The sequence below is a fragment of the Ilyonectria robusta genome (assembly GCF_021365365.1).
Source record: "Ilyonectria robusta strain PMI_751 chromosome Unknown BGZ61scaffold_46, whole genome shotgun sequence".
NCBI classification, from domain to species: Eukaryota; Fungi; Ascomycota; class Sordariomycetes; order Hypocreales; family Nectriaceae; genus Ilyonectria; species Ilyonectria robusta.
In genome coordinates, this window is record NW_025764480.1 from 40,702 (window position 1) to 57,717 (window position 17,016).

The following is a 17,016-nucleotide window of genomic DNA, read 5'->3' on the forward strand; positions in this document are numbered from 1 at the left end:
TGCCTTTCCTGGTCCTGATGGAAGGCCACATAACAGCCCAGAGCTGTCTTGTCGGGGCTAGGGGGGATTGGCTAAGTGGGGTATCGAAGATTCCACTTAATGTACGGAGGGCTCTTTTAAAAGTCATGTCCCAAGTCTTGTTAAGAAAAAGGGGAATAAGTAGTACGATGGCATCGACAATAATCATTGCAAGAATACTGCGAAGGACAAGACGACTCTGGAGGACAAGATGAAGGCGCGACCAAAGGATGAGCGATTGACCACCGATGAAGGCCCACCAGGGAGGGTTTGCTGGGGAGGTGGTGCGACGAGGAGAGGTCGATCGTGGGCTGCCCATCCTTGGGCTTGATCTTCCGCCGCAACCAAGACCTCATGATGTTTGCCGGTTAGCCTACAACGACGGCGGTGTAGGAGAGCATGCGGAGGCGGTATACGCGGCTGGACACGGTCGTCATCTGGAAACAGCGCCATTTTGTGCTCGTGCGGGGAACCACTATCATCGTGGTTATCTGCCTGGTGAGCGTCCTCTTTCAAGTCAGGCTCAGAAGTGTAACACTAGTCAGTCTGTCGGAGCATTTAGTGCCGAGGCCTTGAGTTGGGTCTACTCCGCTTGGATCAGAAGGAGCTATGCCAGCAAATGATAACAGGTCATTCTCGCTGCGGCTGTGTTTGATACGCGAGGATAATGGTTAAGCGAGGCTTCAGATAATCAAGTGTGTTGATAGATATAACGGCTCGTTGCTACTGTAGTACCAGTATCTTGAACCCAAACTACTCATCTAATCCTCAAGCCTTCCTAAACCAAGAGACTCTGCCGTAGACTAATTATCTGGGCATCATGGGATCTGGCGGCACGGCCAGACCGCTGAGGAGATCATATGCTTCTTTGTCCCCCACAGCCAGGCCCCAATCACCAAAGTCGGTATATTCATAGACATCAAATGCATAATTCCCCACCATGGGGCTAACTTTGCCGTTAAGGGGCTAGATGAAGTTGACAGCCAGTGCGTGCTCCAAGCCGCGCAGGATGGCACCCTCGAGGCGATTCACGGCATACTGCATAGGTTTGTGGCTTTTGCTCATCATGCGCAGATTCCATAGATATGAGTTAAGGGTTTCCTGCCAAAAGTGGCGCTCCTGGTACGATAGAGATGTTACCAGGAGCAGGGTCGTGAAGGAGCCGACCAGGGAAAAGAGGTAGGGCGAGATGAAGTACCAGAACGCCTCGAGGTGGTCTGGGCGAAGGTTGGTGACGAAGCTGATAGCGCTCTGGGCAGTCTGGAGTGCGATCTGACGGATGTCGGAGAGAGCGCGATCGTCTGTGCAGCGTGGCGGGAGTGCGGTGGACCGGATGAGGCGGCGGAGCAGTGTTATAGCCACGCCGTAATAGGATTAGTGGAGATAGCCGTGGAAGCATAACTTGCGTTGGTAGATGATATTCATCTGGAGTGTGGGAGGAATGCTATGATACCAATTAGTGAGCATATCGATGAGCGGCCTGGCCTTGGCGAAGAGAGTAACGGTGTCCTGCTCGCGACATGTCCGCGCTGTGTAGAAGTTCAAACAGACAGCGGAAAGAATCTTTGTTAATTGCACCATCTGCATATACTGCTCTATGCCTGTGGACGCGATGGATCTGCCATGATTGTCAGGGCCTGGGCCTGGGGTGACCGCTGATACTTCACACTCACAGTCCGATAAATCGGCGGGAGTGAGGTCCTTGACCGCCCAGTCGTCTTCGTGGATATGTACGGGGCGGCCGTATGCCAGCGCAGTCCAGCGGTCCTGCATAAAGAGAGCCCAGCTCAGGCGCTTGCGGACGTTGCGCTCCCACAGAGGGATGGTCCAGTTAGTGGCATCGAGGTGAAGCCCGAGACTCTGGCCAATGGCGAGCGCTTGGCAGGTAAGGCCCCATTGGAAGGTGTGATCGGGGTTGAGGGGATCCTCGGGCGGGCACTGCAGAAGGAGGAGGGCGGCCTGGATAGAACAGAGCTTAGGGCGGTGATATGACGATGGGAGAGCGGACCGCAGCATTCTGCGCAGGAGAGCTGAATTGGGGGGTGCATGGATGGAGAGCTCAGGGTCGTAGTCCCACCAGCGGATGGCGGATAGGTAGATGGCCCCGAGCAGGGCGGCGGTGGTATTGCGGTAGGACTGGCGGTGGATGCTGATGAAGGCGTCCTTAGACACGATGGGATAGCATGGGTGGATATGGCGCCAGAACAAGTTGAGGAGTCTCTGGCCGTGAGGGCGCACGCACGCCTCGATGGCGTCGACGAGGGCGTGCGTTGAGTGCGGGTTGACTACCTTCTCGTTGGCAGCCAGGTGGAAGGTGACGGGATACTCCTGGCCCTCGTCGTACTCAAGCACGCGGCGGATCGAGTGCGTCTCCAGGCTGAACTCGTGGGTGTAAATGTCGTATGGGCGGTGGCGCATCAGGATGGGCTCCATGTCGCTGCCCAAGCCGTACAGCTCCGAGAAGCGCAACGACGAGCAGCCCAGCGTCCGCTCCAGCGGATCGGGATCGGGCTCGACGAGCTCCGGCACGATGACGGACGGCGCCTGGTGGAGATACTGGCTGCTGCTGTTCCCGGAGGCGCCGGCCTCGGCGGGCGAGATGAACGACTGCACCGGCGACTGCATCTTGGAGACGAGCACTTGGACCTCGTCCTGCGACTCGTCGCGGCTCCGGCTGAGGCTCCGGCTGGAGCTCTGGCCATCCTGGAGGCGCCCGGAGCGCGCTCGTCGCCGCTGAGGCTATACGCGGCGCCGCCGCTGCTGCTGCCTGCGCCGGTGGTGGCCTGGCGCTCCGGGGGAGAGTGCCGGAAGGTGCAGGCGCTGGCCCGGAGCTGGCAGTGGACGCAGTCGCCGTCGCCGTCTTTGCTCACGCAGCGCGTCTTGCACTTGGCAGGCGTCGCAGGGCTGGAGTCTGCGGCGCCGGCGCGTGCGGGCTTTGTTCCGGTAGTCCTGGGGCGTGATGATTTCCATTGGGGGTGGTGGGTATTGCGGATGGTGAGGGCGAGGGGTGGCCTGGTTGTGTCCATCCGAGTTCGGAGTGACCGAGGGCTTTCTGCGGTGACTACGACAGGCTATAGGGGTCACTGTTGCAAAACCCCCAAAATCACCACGCAGGTGCCAAATTAGGTTAGAGACATATTCGCGCTGACCCGCAGTACATTGGCCTAGGTACCTCAGCTTGAATTTCTTGATTTTTGCGAGTGACAGGGAAGATACAGTCGCCGCAGCGAGCCCGCAGCGGACCAGCAGATTGCATTTCTATTCTGTTCAAAGCGGCATTAAGCTTTATGCCCCTTCTCAATTATCCTCATCCTCCTCTTCATCGTCTTCGCCTTGCTGAATGAGCTGCTAAACATTGAGTTAGTAGTTGCATTGCATCTGTTGATTTTGATCACACTTACAACCCAGAGCCGAGCAGCTCCGGCGATGGCCTCCAACGCTATAACCTTTCTCTCCTCGAGACTCTTCTCTAATACCTCCCCAAACGAATCCAAAGCAGGAGCTGGTACTGGAGCGGCAGGAGGAGCCGCACCACTACCGCAAGCTCGTAACTGCTGTGCGGCGCGCAGCGCAGCAGCGCGCCAGGCATCATCCGGATCGTCATTCACGCCACTGAACTGCCGGTTCAGGTCCCAAAAGGCACGCACAGCAGCATGAGCCGCAGTGGGGACCTAGCAACGCAGATTGGTCAGTGGCTTGTTACCTGACAGAGCAGAGATGTCTTACCGGCCTGCATGTGTGGCCGGTCTTTGCACAGTCCCAGCACGCAGCACCTGTATCTACTCCGTGCATGTCAGCGTAGGAGGTGTACGGCCTTGGGAAACCAAGCATACTGTCTTGAGAGGCACATTCATGGCCGGGAGCCCTTGTGGCGCGGGTGACGCAGGGCCGGCACGGGAAGTGACGCACCGAACCACGGGGAGGGGCCTTCTTCGTCTGCTTCTTCTTCTGCTCGGACAGGCAAGTTAGCATCCGTCGCTTCGCATGAGGACTTACTGGATCGTACGGTAATCTTCGCCGCGGGTTTGCGGATACTGGGTTGGATCAATCTTCTGCTCCCCTTCACTGGGGCGTTCCGGCTGCGAGAGTCCCCATCTGTCGTGCCAGCGGTCGTGGTCTCACTTACGACGACTGTATCGCCTGTGGACATGGCGCCGTCGTTGGCCACGAGACTTTCCACGGACATGATACAAAAGGGAAGGTGGAACAGGGTTGGAAGGGATCTAGGTTCTGTAGATATTTGGTCCTGCCCCTGGTTTGGTGGGGTTCCACCAATCAGCAACTTGACGCTAAGCCCCTCCAGGTCAGTCACCGCTTCGGGCCAGCTGCAAAACCGCTGCGGACCAGTGCGGAAAGCCAGCCTCATCACACCCTTTTCTGGCTGTCAGGACGAAGCAGATCGTCCACACTCTTTCGACCTCACCGCGCAAACATGGCACGTCCGCCCAACCCAATCGATGAATACCGCGACTATGTCACTCATCTCTACCTCAACGGCGTCTCGCGAAGCAGGATTCAGTACAAGCTTCGGAAGCATCATCGCGTCATCGTCAATCTCAGCACAATCTCTCGCCGAATCGCAAGCTGGCATCTCCCACGCCAGCAAGCCCGTACCAAAGAGAGTCCAGAGCTTATAGAGGCCACCCGCGACCTGATATTCCGTGTTGGGCTTAGCGAGAAGCAGACATTGAGCGTTCTACAGAGACAGGGCTGGCCGATCACGAAACGAGGTCTGAAGCGCATCAGGCTTCACCCAGACCGCCGCTGGGTGCGCAGGCTTAATAGCGATGAGGAGCGCCTTGCGTTGCTGGAGAAGACAGAGAAGGTTATTATCGAAATGACACGACGTTCCAATGCCATTTCCGGATATGGCAAAAGCCTCCTACAGCCTTATCTTCGCCAGCAAAGGCAGTTCTGGGTACCAAGAGATCCTCTCTTTGCGATGTACAAAATCATGTTCCCGAACGAGGTCGAGATCCGGAAAAGGATGTTTCGGAGGAAGAAAGGACATTTTCTTGTCCCTGGTCCGAACTACCAGTGGTGTATTGATGGTTATGACAAGCTCAAGGCGTACGGATTCGAGATATATACTGCAATCGACGCCTACTCGCGTAACATTATCTGGTTTTATGTTGGCCACTCTGCTACAACTGCTTTGAGCGTTCTGAAGCAGTATTTGGCTGTATGCGATATATATAGCTTCCGGCTATGGTATCTGCAGGCAGACAGAGGTAGCGAGACGCCGCTAATCGCTGCAGCTCATTGGAATTTTGCTTTGGCGGCAGACGGACGGGTGGAGTGGAACGGGAAGGTTTTCCAGCAAGGGAAGCGCCTAAAGGATTCCTATAAGGCCGCACCGAGCACAAAGAATGTCAAGATCGAAAGTTGGTGGGAGCGCATGCTGCATGTATCTTCCCGGCAGTGGGTGGACTACTTTGGGGAGCTTGCCAGGGACGGGGACTTCGACGGCGATGTGCTGGAGGATCAGATCGCCATCTATGCCGTCTTCGAAGATATATTACGCCAAGAACTCTTCGACTTTGTGGAGGCGTGGAACATTCATCGGATCCGCCTTCAGAAGAACCGTCCGCACGTGGTCCACGGTTAGCCCTGGATGAACTACCATTACCCGGACCCAGAGAAGGCATGCAACTGGGGGATCCCCATTAACCGCTCGGTTCTAGAGGGACTGCACAGACCACTGGCTGATATCGACATTAGCAGTTGTTTGGAGCCACAGACAAAGGATTGGTGTCGCCAAGTTCTCGTCGAAATGGGCTACGATGACGTCGTCCATGGGACTCACCAGGAGCCAGACAAGCTGCGGCCTTTCAAGCGATTCTACCTGGGCCTTCGAGATAGAATCATTCAGCACATCGAAAGTAGCCGACAGCCTACATTGGCATATCGCAAAGCGCCAACAGGGGGCGTTGCCGAATATATAAGCCCTGCCGTTTCTCTGCGGGTTCACGAATCTAAACGCATATAGGAAGTATTATACAACCGAGCAAATCAGGCTTTCCACAATGAACTTGGAGATAGGGAACCAGCAGAGCAACCACTTGTTAAACTAGGATATAAGGACGAAGAAGGGAACGATATGGAGGGAATAAGTAATGATGAGCAGGATGGCGAGACTTCAGATAAGGAAGCCGAGTAGTCAATCCTTCCTATTATGTCGGACAGCAAATATTGCAGGGATCTTTGTCCCTTTGAAGCGTGTGGATCGTGCTGGTGGAAGCGCCTCATCAATATCAGTGCCGGGCAGTCGAGCTTGATTGCTATTAATACTCTGAGCAATGAACTCTCGGGTTACCTAGTAGTATTAGAACTAGACTCTACAATAAGGTAATTTAGTCTCTTACAAACTCCGGGACCAAAATCTCCTCATCATCTCCCCCGTCCACTACATCTCCGTCACCTGCCATACCTCCGCTCCCCTTATCGCCAGGGATGCCGTCAAACAATAGATCACGAAGCGGATCTTCCACTTCACAGAGGTCTGCCACATCTTCGTGCACAATGATCTCCTCAACGATATCTTCAAGCTCATCGTCCGTTGGGCTCTGGCGGGAGGCAGTCGGGACAGGCTCTTCCGGCTTCACCTTGATGTGTACCCCCTGCTTGACCTTGTACGTGTCCCCGGTGCGACTCTCCTTCTTGACATGTTCCTCCTGCTTGATGCGCTTTTTGCGCCGGGGCGCAGGACTCGGGTCTTCTTGCTTGACCTTCCGTTTCTTTTCTTCCTTGACTGGCGTGGAGTATTCATCTGGCCTAAGCGGTGTGACTGGCTCCTGCTTGTCGACTACATCCGTGGATGTAAGGACGACTAGCACCTTCAACTGTCCTGCCTGATTGTTGCCGAAGTGCCCCGAGGCGAGCATACTCGACGGGGTTGTGTACTTGTCGGTGTTCGGAACGGTGACGATCTTCTTGCCAGAGAAGCTCGAAGCGTAAGAAAGGCTCCATAGGTCTCGGTTCGTAAGATCGATTGTGGGCGGGAGCGGACGGAGATAGTCGAACAAAATCGCGGTGAATGAGGGCCAAGTCAGTAAATCTGACGAGGAAAACTTGATCACTGTATCTTTCAGAGGCAGCACCGTCTCCGGAACCTCCACTGCAAGCCCATTGAAATACCTGGTCTCCAAGCTCACAAGCAGGAGACTTATATGTACCCACTGGTACCCCGTCCGCTGCCTCATAGGCTTTCTGGCACTGGTTTTTGTATCCTGAATGGCCCGACTGGCCGCTGATGCAACTGTCATGAAATGGGGATTGCCCGGCGCCTCAGGAGGAGGTATGCGTGCTCGTGTATTCACCGTGCCGGGAGCAGACACTTCGTTGGGGAGCAGTTGAGCCGTGCGTCCAATGCTGATGAATGACACGGGTTTCGGTCTTTCACGCAGCAGCTGGCTTGCTGGACTGACTGGCCGTGGCGGGGAGTCCTCAACCTCCACCACCTCATCGTATGGGCCCGGAAGTGCCGGAGTTTTGGACCTGGCTTGATGCTGGAGCCGAAAGGGGTTGGCTAAGCCGCAACGGCCACAATAATTCGCGCCAACATACGTCGTGGTGAAGAGTTCATGATGTTTCTTTCCGGCTTGGACGCAATAGACATGCTCGGGGGGAATCTTTGGAGGGCTCATTTCGGTTGAAGAGAGGAGGTGAAAGTCGGAAAGGAGAGAAAGGGGTGAATCTGGTTTCCACTGAGGTTTTAATTTAACAAGAATAATCAATATCACCCTTTCCTATGGTGGATGAAGTCGCTAGACTCATTTGAGCAGGAGGTTACTGCGCTAATCCGCTGCGGACTAGGAGCGGGATCACTGCGGTGACCCTTTGTAGTCTCACCAAGTTGCTCCTTATCCGGAGGTCAAGATGAATGGGTAATTAAGCGCTCGCGATTTCTGGAATAGGTGCATTTTAATTGCGAAATAGCAAACGGCATTGGATTCGAGGCCAACTCAGATTGTCAGAACCATCTTCTGGACATATTTTGTGACTATTTTGGTAGTAGCAACCAGTCCACCATTTATCGACTGATGTGGTGAGCATGAAAGTCAATGGCAGAATGCTACCGCGCGAGCCCGCTGCTAGTCCGCGGTACATATCCCATGGCGTCCCAAAGTACCAAGATGACTAAGGAGTTGAGCGCCTAAACCCAAAAGGAAACGACCGGGGGGTTATGCAACAGTGCCCCCTATCGCCCAGCGAAGGCAGCCAAGGCACCAAACGACGTTGAGGGCATCATCATAGCAACGTCTAGCTCGAAGAAGGGCGGCATAGTGGGAATGGGAGGCGTCGCGCGCAACGCGACTCGCAACAGCGCAGGCGAGGTGGTTGCCAGCTATTCCGTCACTCTCGGGCCCGGAGACGAGCAGAATCCGTACACAGCGGAACTAGCAGCAATAGCGATGGCGCTGGAGTGCACGCCGCCCAGGCTTCCTTTTCGGGACGTAACGGTCATGACGAGCAACCGCTCGGCCGTGGAAGTGATCAGGAGGCCTCGGCAGCAATCCGGTCAATGCACTATCCGTCAGATATACGACCGCACCAAGTGCCTTCGGAAAAGAGGCTGTTCTGTTAGAGTCATGTGGGTGCCGGCTAAGGCCGAAGGTTTTGCATTGGGACCGATGGCCAAGGCAGCAGCGCAGAGAGCTACCAAAGCAGAGTGCATGGTAGAGACACCGTCGTACCAAGCAAGGTCCACAACACTTCGACTGGCGCTCCTCCAACAACGGCAGTGCGGGCGACTTCCGGAAGGGGTTGGACAGTACTCAAAGCGCATCGACAAGGCGCTGCCGGGCAAGCACACCCGTGCACTATACGACTCGCTAAAAAGAAAAGAATCGGACGTGATAGCCCAGCTTCGGACCGGGATGATGCGACTGAACAGTTATCTTCACAGGATAGGGGCAGCGGAATCGGACATATGCGATTGTGGACAAGCAGCAGAGACGATTGAGCACTTCCTCTTCCGATGCAAAAAGTGGACAATGCAACGGGAAGCCATGTTTAAATGCTCGCGAACAAAGATTGGGAATTTATCGTTCTTCTTGGGAGGAAAAGCTGCCTCGGACGACGAAAAATGGACGCCAAACATGCAGGCTGTGCGTGCAGCAATCAAATTTGCTATCGCGACAAACAGGCTGGGCGCAGACCAGCGGCATCGGCAAACTAACCTCTAGCGTGCGACTCTACTAACACAAAGCAGCCTCGATTTTGGCAGACCGTGCTTCAGCTGCTGAAGATAGGATGCTGAACACTTGCAGAATTTGGCCTTCAAGCAGGCCTGTCATGGACATGCAGCGACGAGGTTGAGCAGCAAGCGATGAGACGACGATCCGTGGGGCTTGGGGTGTCAGGTACCAAATGTACTGAAATGTGAACTAGATTGTGTCAAGGCCCTATAGGGACTTCCCTCCGGGCGAAATAAAATCCATCCATCCAACCGTACCTCGTACGTCTTGCGGCACAGCCGCAAGGATATGGGCCCTGGCCCGTGACAGGCAAGGGCAAAAACAATAGGATTGTTGCTTTTAAAGCCGCAGAAGTGATGCTTCAACGAGTAGTGGTCCTAAGATCGTGACCACAGTGGCGACCTTGTCTACTCTTCTCTCGCCAGATTGCCCATATGTTCTGGCCGTCTATTTCCTCCTCGATAAGTGTGGTGCTGCTACTAATATGCCACTCGTCCACGCTGAACACAAGAACATCCTACGTCGTGACAATCATGATCAACGCTCGCGCCGAACAGCTGCTAGGCTCGGGAAAGGATTTTATCATTAAATATTGGTGGTTGCTTAGAAGATTTTCACCAGTAACAATTTTGCTGCGAAGGACTGCTTAAGCCTCAACATCCCCGCGTCAATCTGATCCGCCAGCTGTGCTTCCTTCAGTTATTTTTGTTAGTCGAGATATACTGCAGCTATTTTTTTATTTGCAACTTGAGGTAAACCCGTAGTGATTCATCCGAAACTGACCCAATAAATTGTATTACCCTATTACCAGCCGTCACCCTTTTCGCTTCGACGAGCTCCCCGGTCGTAAAAACAAGTATTTGTTGGCCGTCACTGCCCATACTGATGTCCTCAATCACGTGTACTCCCCCTGCAGATGCTTGCTGGCCTGCATCAATAAGTTCTGTTGGGAATTGGGTTGTGCTTTCAAAATCGCCTCGTTTTGGAGCCTTGAGCTTAACTCATGTCCGGAGGGCTTGTTCTGCTTGTGAGCAGCCTGCTACATTCTCATTCAGCGTACGTATGCGGGGGCTGCTCAAGTCATCGCGAAACTGGCCCGTGTTCGTAGTTGCTGCCCTAATTTCCTGGGGAAGAGGGTGTAATGCAGAATAAATGTTCTGATCATGCTTTTCAGAGTTTAGACTTGTGTTTTGCATCGTATTATGGAATGATCAATGACTGTTAGACGGGTCATGTCTGTACGATTGGATCACAGGTTCTGCAAGACGCACAGCAATCGAGGCATAAATGCGGTGATTTATACTGCGGTGATTTATACTACCAACAGAACGGTGAGCGTAGCCGGGAGGCGGAACTGAAGACATCCGACGAGCGAGTCCGTTCTCTGAGATGGCAGAAAAATAATGACCTCGTGATGATTTTAATGTTTTCGACCGTTCTACGTTATCTAACCTAATTCATCTATGAAGAATCTGTTTGGTTCGCCAGCAAGCCTCATGATCATCGGTGTGGGTGCTGAGATAGCTATGCTGTGGGTGCCACAACTTAATTTTGGCGGTGGATGCCAAGTGGCTGCCGCGCCTCACGTGCCTCTTTCCGACGTCAGCTACATTGGCGATTAAGTTTGCCTCTCGGAGACTAGAGGAACAGCCGTGTTTCGTGGCATTGGGCGGTGCGGGACCCTGCACAGCCACACTGTCACCGAGCCACCCGGTCATACATCGGGAGGTTATGGCGACGTAGTCGATGAAGGCTAAGCACTATGGAATTGCAGTGCCGCACGACGGCGCGGCGTCTGGCCAAGTACTTGTCCGCGGCCTCAGTGTGGGCGCCCCGGTCGAGGAGCTGCTGCACGACGGCCTTGCGCCCGTTCCTGGCGGCCCACCATACGGCGTCCAGCCATGCGAATCTTTGCCGGGACATGACTTACGGCCGGTTTAAATTAGATATGTATTCACTGCCAACATCGGACTGCCAAAAGACTCTGACGAGGTCGAGCAGTTGAAATTTATGAACTTGTGCATACTTAGTGCGATCTTCTAAATCAACTTACATCATACAGCTGCGTAGGCCATTAGGGATAGGTCTTTTGGGCGCTCACCGAGGCACCAGCACATGGGAGATGTCACGGCATCGGATACCTCCGTCAAAACACTCGACGCACAAGTCGAAATCCCCGCTGTCGCACACTCTGCAAGAATACCCACAGCCTTCCCGGATGCTCAGTGTACAGGCGTCGCACCAAGCGGATTCATGACCAACCGGAATAGAGATGGTATTGACAGGAGCAGGGTCGTCGGGGATAGGACTGCCGGTGCTTTCGGCATGCTGCACTAGGAGCTGAAGGACTCGAAGATTGCCAGTGCGCCGAGCCCACCAGAAGAGACTCCGGCCAAAACCGTCCTGGCCCTCAATAGTCATGCCTCCGGCCGCGAGTAAAAGCTCCACCACTTCGAAGTGGTTGTTCCTCACGGCAGCAAACAACGATGTCGAACGATACCAGTCCCTGATGCCCGGGTCAATCCGCCCATCGACAAGCAGCGCTTGAACCACATTGTTGTACCCACATCTGGAAGCGAAGAACAACGCTGTACGACCATGATTGTCTGCCCTGCTAGTTTCAACGCCCAGAGTTATTAGGAGCAGCTTGACCACCTCGATGTATCCATTTCGTGATGCCAAATGCAATGGCGTCGACCCGGCATTGGTAGCAACTGCGACGCCAGCACCCTTCTTAATGAGCAGCTTGACTACCTCGATGTGTCTATCAAGTGATGCCAAATGCAATGCTGTGCACCCGTCCTTATTTGTGATTGTAATGCTAGCATCCTTCTCAATAAGTAGTCTGACTACCTTAATGTATCTATTCTGTGATGCTAAATGTAATAGCGTCCACCCGGCATTGGTAGCAACTGCGACGCCAGCACCCTTCTCGATAAGCAGCTTGACCACCTCGATGTATCCATTTCGTGATGCCAAATGCAATGGCGTCGACCCGGTATTGGTAGCAACTGCGACGCCAGCACCCTTTTTGATGAGCAGCTTGACCACCTCGATGTGTCCATCCTGTGATGCCAAATGCAATGGCGTCGACCCGGCATTGGTAGTAACTGCGACGCAAGCACCCTCCTCGATGAGCAGCCTGACCACCTCGATGTGCCCATCCTGTGATGCCAAATGCAATGGCGTCCACCCGTCCTCATCTGTGATTGTAACGCTAGCACCCTTCTCAATGAGCAGCTTGACCACCTCGATGTGTCCCTTGTCTGATGCTGCATGTAATGGCGTCCACCCATTCTTGTCGGTAGTTGATATGTCGGCGTTCGCATCAAGGAGTATTTTTACAACTTCTTTGTTCCCCTTTGCGCATGCAACGTGGAGAGCTGATCTTCCAAGGTCGTTTCTTTCATTCACGTCACAACTCTGTTCTTTTACCAAAATGGTCGCTACACCTGTTAACTCGAGCTCCACTGCGTAATAAAGCGGACCTGGTGAGGTGGATTCAGTCCCAAGTTTCTGAAGTCCAGCATCCTGTTCATCGTACCATGCCCTCCAAGCATTCCAGGCGTGGTTGCTTCTATCAAGGAATCGGATGGCAAGCGTCGACGTCTCCCCATCGGTGCGCAAGCCTGACTTGATATGATGATGCCAAGACGCTGCTGCGTAGTCGCGGAATGTCATGTCGAGACAGGGCGGGTGATCTGGGGCCTCTTGCCAAACTCGCTGGAAATTAATATAGCAAAGACAGGCCTTGGCGAGCAAGGTGTTTTGGTATTCATCCCGCACGCGCTCGTTCTCCCGGATCCCGCCGGGCATGGGGAGATTAAACAGCAGGTACTGCTTGACAGAAAAGTGCGTCAGGTGCACCGTTCGTAGGCCAGCGGAGGTGTCCGAGTGCTGGCTTCTGACCTCCAAGAGAGGCCCGCAAAGACCGACTATTTCGCTGTCGATGTAGTCGTCATCCACAGCGTCGGGGAGATCTTCGATGGGTAGGTCTTCGGATTCGTCGATAAGGACAGCTTCGGTGACCTCGCAGACTGTCAGGGGCCGTAGTGCGAATGCCGCCCAGCGCAATAGGGCGTAGATACGTTGCCTCTCTCCCTCTCGGGCCTGGGTGATTCTCTGCCAGCTTCGGTCGTATAATTGGTCCAGCCCAGCCGGAGTTTCTTCGATGGTGTGCTGGAGCTGTTTCTTGTTCATCCCTTTCCTCAAAGACTTCTCCTGCATCTTCAGCCAGAGGAACTGGCCTTCGCATCGATCGGCCATTGCTTCGGAGAGGGTCGATCGGACATCGTCGCTCTTGTTGGGTAGTTTTCTGTCGACGATGTCTCTGGAATAGGCGGTCGTGTCGGATCGTACGTCATCGGGTGCAATCTCGTATTCGGCAAAGCTTTCGGGTGTGTCGTCTGTGAGGGCGGTTCGGATCTCTGGCTCGGCGCGACTGACCACGAGAACACGAGTGTTCGTCCCAACAACCGCCTTCTTAACAGTTTCGATGAATTTGGTGACCGACGTGCTTCTGTCGTCCAAGTAAGTGCATTCGTCTAGACCGTCGACAATGAACGTACAGCCGGGAACAACGCGGAGGAGCTGTGTAAAGAGCGTGACGGCGTTCGCACGGGTCGCGACGGGATCCTAATCAGCCTCCCATTTCTGGCGGACGTGCTCGAACGCGCCCTCGTGCTGCGACACGACCTGGGAAATCCATGATCGTACGGCCACGACAGGGTCTTCGCGGCTCTCGAGGTCGGATGAGAAGAAGAAATGGGTGACGGGTGTCTTCAGGGTGGACGAGAGGTGTTCGACGAGTACGCTTCGGGTCCCCGTGTGAAAACTTAGGCTCCCCGTGTAATTAACCTAATTAGGAATAGTGCACGCTAGCCATCACCGCCTGCCGAATAAGGGATCGCGCTTACGATTTCAATTTCCCGATTAGGAAGTATTAACAAACTACGTGATATCCTTTATTGAAGACTCCAACAACTACACTATTACTCGAAGACAACCTGTTGCTTGTATGGCAGTAGGTTACCTCTTTTGACCCGATGTTGCCGTCTCTGATGTTTTGGCTGACTCTCCTCGTAGCCCTCTACAATTATGGTATCTGCCTGTGATGTAGGGTTCTGTGCGAAAGATCTAGGACTGTTGGTCTTGATTGAAGGGAGTAAGTCCTCTAAGGGAGGCTGACTTCCGGCCGGAGGGAAATAACGCGGATACTCTCTTGGTCCGGGATGAGGTGCTTGTTGAGATGACGGTGGAGGACTAAAGTACTCAAAGCTTGATGGTAGCCTCTTCATCTCAATCTGTGATGTAGCTGATTGTTGGGTAGTTCGAGATTGCGTATTTGCTTGTGGAATAACGGGCTGTTGTATTATATCTTGTGTAGCTGCCGGCTGTATTTGTGTTATTTTGTCTTGAACGATCCCTTGAATAGCTTGTGATAATACATCGAGGTTATTAGCTCGTAAGCTAGGTCCTCGGCGCCGTGACTGCCTCGTCGGCGTTGGTGTTGCTGATTCTGACTGCGGTGCTGGCTGTGGTGCCGGCTGCGATAGTCTCGCCGGCTGTGACTGTGTTGCCGGTGGTGGGATTGTTAGGGCGGTATTTTGCGGCTGCCTTCTTCGAGGAATGATCATAGGATTGCGAATTCGTTGATATGGGTCAAGCTCATCCTAAATCCTTAGTAAATATATAGAGAATTAGATTAGAAATACTCACAAGGTCAATATGAAGAACCTACTAGTTATTGAATTAGGAAATATCAAGACCTTGTAGGATAATAACTTTTCTATTTCTTCCAATGCTGTTAACCTTGAGATAATTGTTGTAAATAGTATGCTTGCAGGGCAGACCGTATTGATTGTTAAAAGCACTGCTACAGACCCCAATTGGGCAGTTAATAGGATGCAGCTTGGATTCTTTAGCTATGAGATACTGCTGATGTATAAGGGCAAGCCCTTTTTACGATATCTTCTCGGCTACATCGATTAATAACTCATGCCGGTATTTATTATGAATACGGCGAGCTTTGTGGTTGATTTCTTCTTTGAATTTCTTATCAAGAAGCTCCTTCTGGAGCTTTAGGGTGTAGAATAGCTGATGGAGGGTCTGTGAGGCATTTTGAAGGAGGGATTTCGTACTAGCATGAAGTGATTTGCAGGGCGAAGTTGTAGTATGCCTATAGTTGCGATAATGCTTGGTGTATGTATGAGCCTACTGTGCGCGGAGGGGGATCTAGGTGTCTTTGAGATAGGAAATTAGGGCTAGAGAGGGCAGTTAGTAAAGTGGGAAGGAAAAAGAAGTGGCATATACATTCTTGGTGAGCAAAGTCTGCTGCAAGCTCCCTCCATTGCTCATCACACTCTTCTACTGTTGCTGTATATATAACAGCCTTCCATGTCTTGCTGAAGTCTGCTGTGCTTGGGGACTCACTGTTCTGCATAGGCTGCTGTGCAGGCTGCTCGGCAAGCTGCTGGATGAGGTCCTCAGTAGGGCTATTATTATTAGAAATAAAATCTTAAAGGCGTAAGTTGCTTCTTTTTGAGCTGATCTAGCATTCCTTAGTGGCCTTTAAGATGTTTTTTCTGATATGCTAAGTGCATAGCTGCTTCTGAGTATTAGAAAAGACTGAGTCCACGCCCACACAAGCTGTAGCAGCAAAATCAGTGATAATAATATGGGGATAAAAGGCATCCTCAGGCATCTCATGAGTATCAGAAAGCAGCTTAAACCACTCCTTCAAGCAGTAAAGAGCCTAGGTGAAAAAAGGCATACTTTCTGAAGGGGTAAGATTATAGGCAATAGGAAAGACTGATCCTATAGATATGATGCTGTTGATCTGGAGCAGCTTGAGGCCAAAGCAGTTGGTATTATATATAGCATCAAATATCATAATGTGAGGAAATCGGAATTACATCTTAAAGTCGTAATCGACGTTGACAAGCTGATATTGCAGTCTATTATTATCATTAAGGACTTTAGCGTGGCAGAAGCTATCCTCGTTAAGTTCTTTGATTATAGCTTGTGTTGGTGTGAGGTGCCCAGTAGCTTTTTCTCGTGCGGATCTTTGGATGTTGTAGATATCCTATAGGGTTATAAGGATATTCGGATTACTTGCTCGTAGTAATATCTTTATCGCCCTTGCCGTTAGCTTCAAACTAGAAGACTGGGACTGGATTGCATCAATCTGGCCCGGCTGTAAGGCATGGTATTCTGGAAATTTGCCTGGAACATCAGAGAGATGATTATATTCACCGTAAAGGATACCAATGACCCACTGGTCTCCAAGAGTCTTCTTCTACACCAGCTTAAGCTTGAAAAGGCAGCCTATCTTCCAGGTTGAGGGCTTTCTAAGCCCAGTAGACCTTGAGATAAAAGGGCGGCCTCTACAGGCATAGATAAGCTCGTATCGACGAGGCTTGCCATCTTGGTAGTTATTCGGCCTGCTGTAGACTACAGCGTAGCCCTGCTCTCTCCCGTCGGCCTGCATAGCAGAAAAGGCAGCCTCGTGGGTTGGGTATATGCCTATTGTAGGGGGGGCTGTCAGCTCCTTCCGCCGTACCGGCTGCGTTGGTCGTGACGGCATAGATGACGATGACGGCGAGGCTGACGGCAAGGCTGACGGCGAGGATGACGGCGAGGATGAGGGGGGCAGCAGCTGGGCTGACGGGGACGGCGGTGGTGACGATGCTAGCCATAAAGGCAACGGTGAGGGTGACTGTAGGGGAGACCAAGGCCGGTGCGAAGGCGGCGCTGGCGAGGCTTCTGGGGTCATCGTGATATGCGCTGGAAGGCATGT

General features: G+C 52.9%; 8 protein-coding genes across 8 annotated transcripts; 1 reads left to right on the forward strand and 7 right to left on the reverse strand.

Moving 5' to 3' along the window:
• Nucleotides 1-825: 825 nt before the first annotated feature.
• BGZ61DRAFT_500074 (fungal-specific transcription factor domain-containing protein) lies at nucleotides 826-3,274 on the reverse strand (the record flags this gene model as incomplete). Its single annotated transcript, XM_046251504.1, has 5 exons — nucleotides 826-984; nucleotides 1,051-1,258; nucleotides 1,421-2,704; nucleotides 2,764-2,903; nucleotides 3,191-3,274. The coding sequence occupies 5 exons, from the start codon at nucleotides 3,272-3,274 to the stop codon at nucleotides 826-828; spliced, it is 1,875 nt and encodes a 624-aa protein (XP_046095161.1).
• On the reverse strand, nucleotides 3,081-4,223 carry BGZ61DRAFT_594246 (uncharacterized protein). The gene is made up of 4 exons (XM_046256833.1): nucleotides 4,025-4,223; nucleotides 3,745-3,966; nucleotides 3,420-3,689; nucleotides 3,081-3,366 (listed from the first exon to the last, which is right to left on the reverse strand). The coding sequence occupies exons 1-4, from the start codon at nucleotides 4,202-4,204 to the stop codon at nucleotides 3,316-3,318; spliced, it is 723 nt and encodes a 240-aa protein (XP_046095162.1). The 5' UTR covers nucleotides 4,205-4,223; the 3' UTR covers nucleotides 3,081-3,315.
• Nucleotides 4,224-4,385: 162 nt separating this feature from the next.
• Nucleotides 4,386-6,007, forward strand: BGZ61DRAFT_594247 (uncharacterized protein; the record flags this gene model as incomplete). The annotated part of the gene is made up of 2 exons (XM_046256834.1): nucleotides 4,386-5,621; nucleotides 5,703-6,007. Exons 1-2 carry the CDS (start codon nucleotides 4,451-4,453, stop codon nucleotides 6,005-6,007), a joined length of 1,476 nt encoding a protein of 491 aa, XP_046095163.1. The 5' UTR covers nucleotides 4,386-4,450.
• Nucleotides 6,008-6,178: 171 nt separating this feature from the next.
• On the reverse strand, nucleotides 6,179-7,668 carry BGZ61DRAFT_567901 (uncharacterized protein; the record flags this gene model as incomplete). Its single annotated transcript, XM_046255982.1, has 2 exons — nucleotides 6,384-7,668; nucleotides 6,179-6,334 (listed from the first exon to the last, which is right to left on the reverse strand). Exons 1-2 carry the CDS (start codon nucleotides 7,662-7,664, stop codon nucleotides 6,179-6,181), a joined length of 1,437 nt encoding a protein of 478 aa, XP_046095164.1. The 5' UTR covers nucleotides 7,665-7,668.
• A 2,278-nt stretch (nucleotides 7,669-9,946) lies between these two features.
• Nucleotides 9,947-10,192, reverse strand: BGZ61DRAFT_567908 (uncharacterized protein; the record flags this gene model as incomplete). The annotated part of the gene is made up of 1 exon (XM_046255983.1): nucleotides 9,947-10,192. A coding segment is annotated over one exon (246 nt), but the record flags the coding sequence as incomplete, so codon positions are not given.
• Nucleotides 10,193-11,315: 1,123 nt separating this feature from the next.
• BGZ61DRAFT_371451 (ankyrin repeat-containing domain protein) lies at nucleotides 11,316-11,894 on the reverse strand (the record flags this gene model as incomplete). The annotated part of the gene is made up of 1 exon (XM_046242104.1): nucleotides 11,316-11,894. A coding segment is annotated over one exon (579 nt), but the record flags the coding sequence as incomplete, so codon positions are not given.
• A 354-nt stretch (nucleotides 11,895-12,248) lies between these two features.
• Nucleotides 12,249-12,506, reverse strand: BGZ61DRAFT_309629 (ankyrin repeat protein; the record flags this gene model as incomplete). The annotated part of the gene is made up of 1 exon (XM_046238792.1): nucleotides 12,249-12,506. A coding segment is annotated over one exon (258 nt), but the record flags the coding sequence as incomplete, so codon positions are not given.
• A 3,466-nt stretch (nucleotides 12,507-15,972) lies between these two features.
• On the reverse strand, nucleotides 15,973-16,125 carry BGZ61DRAFT_371598 (uncharacterized protein; the record flags this gene model as incomplete). The annotated part of the gene is made up of 1 exon (XM_046242114.1): nucleotides 15,973-16,125. A coding segment is annotated over one exon (153 nt), but the record flags the coding sequence as incomplete, so codon positions are not given.
• Nucleotides 16,126-17,016: the final 891 nt, after the last annotated feature.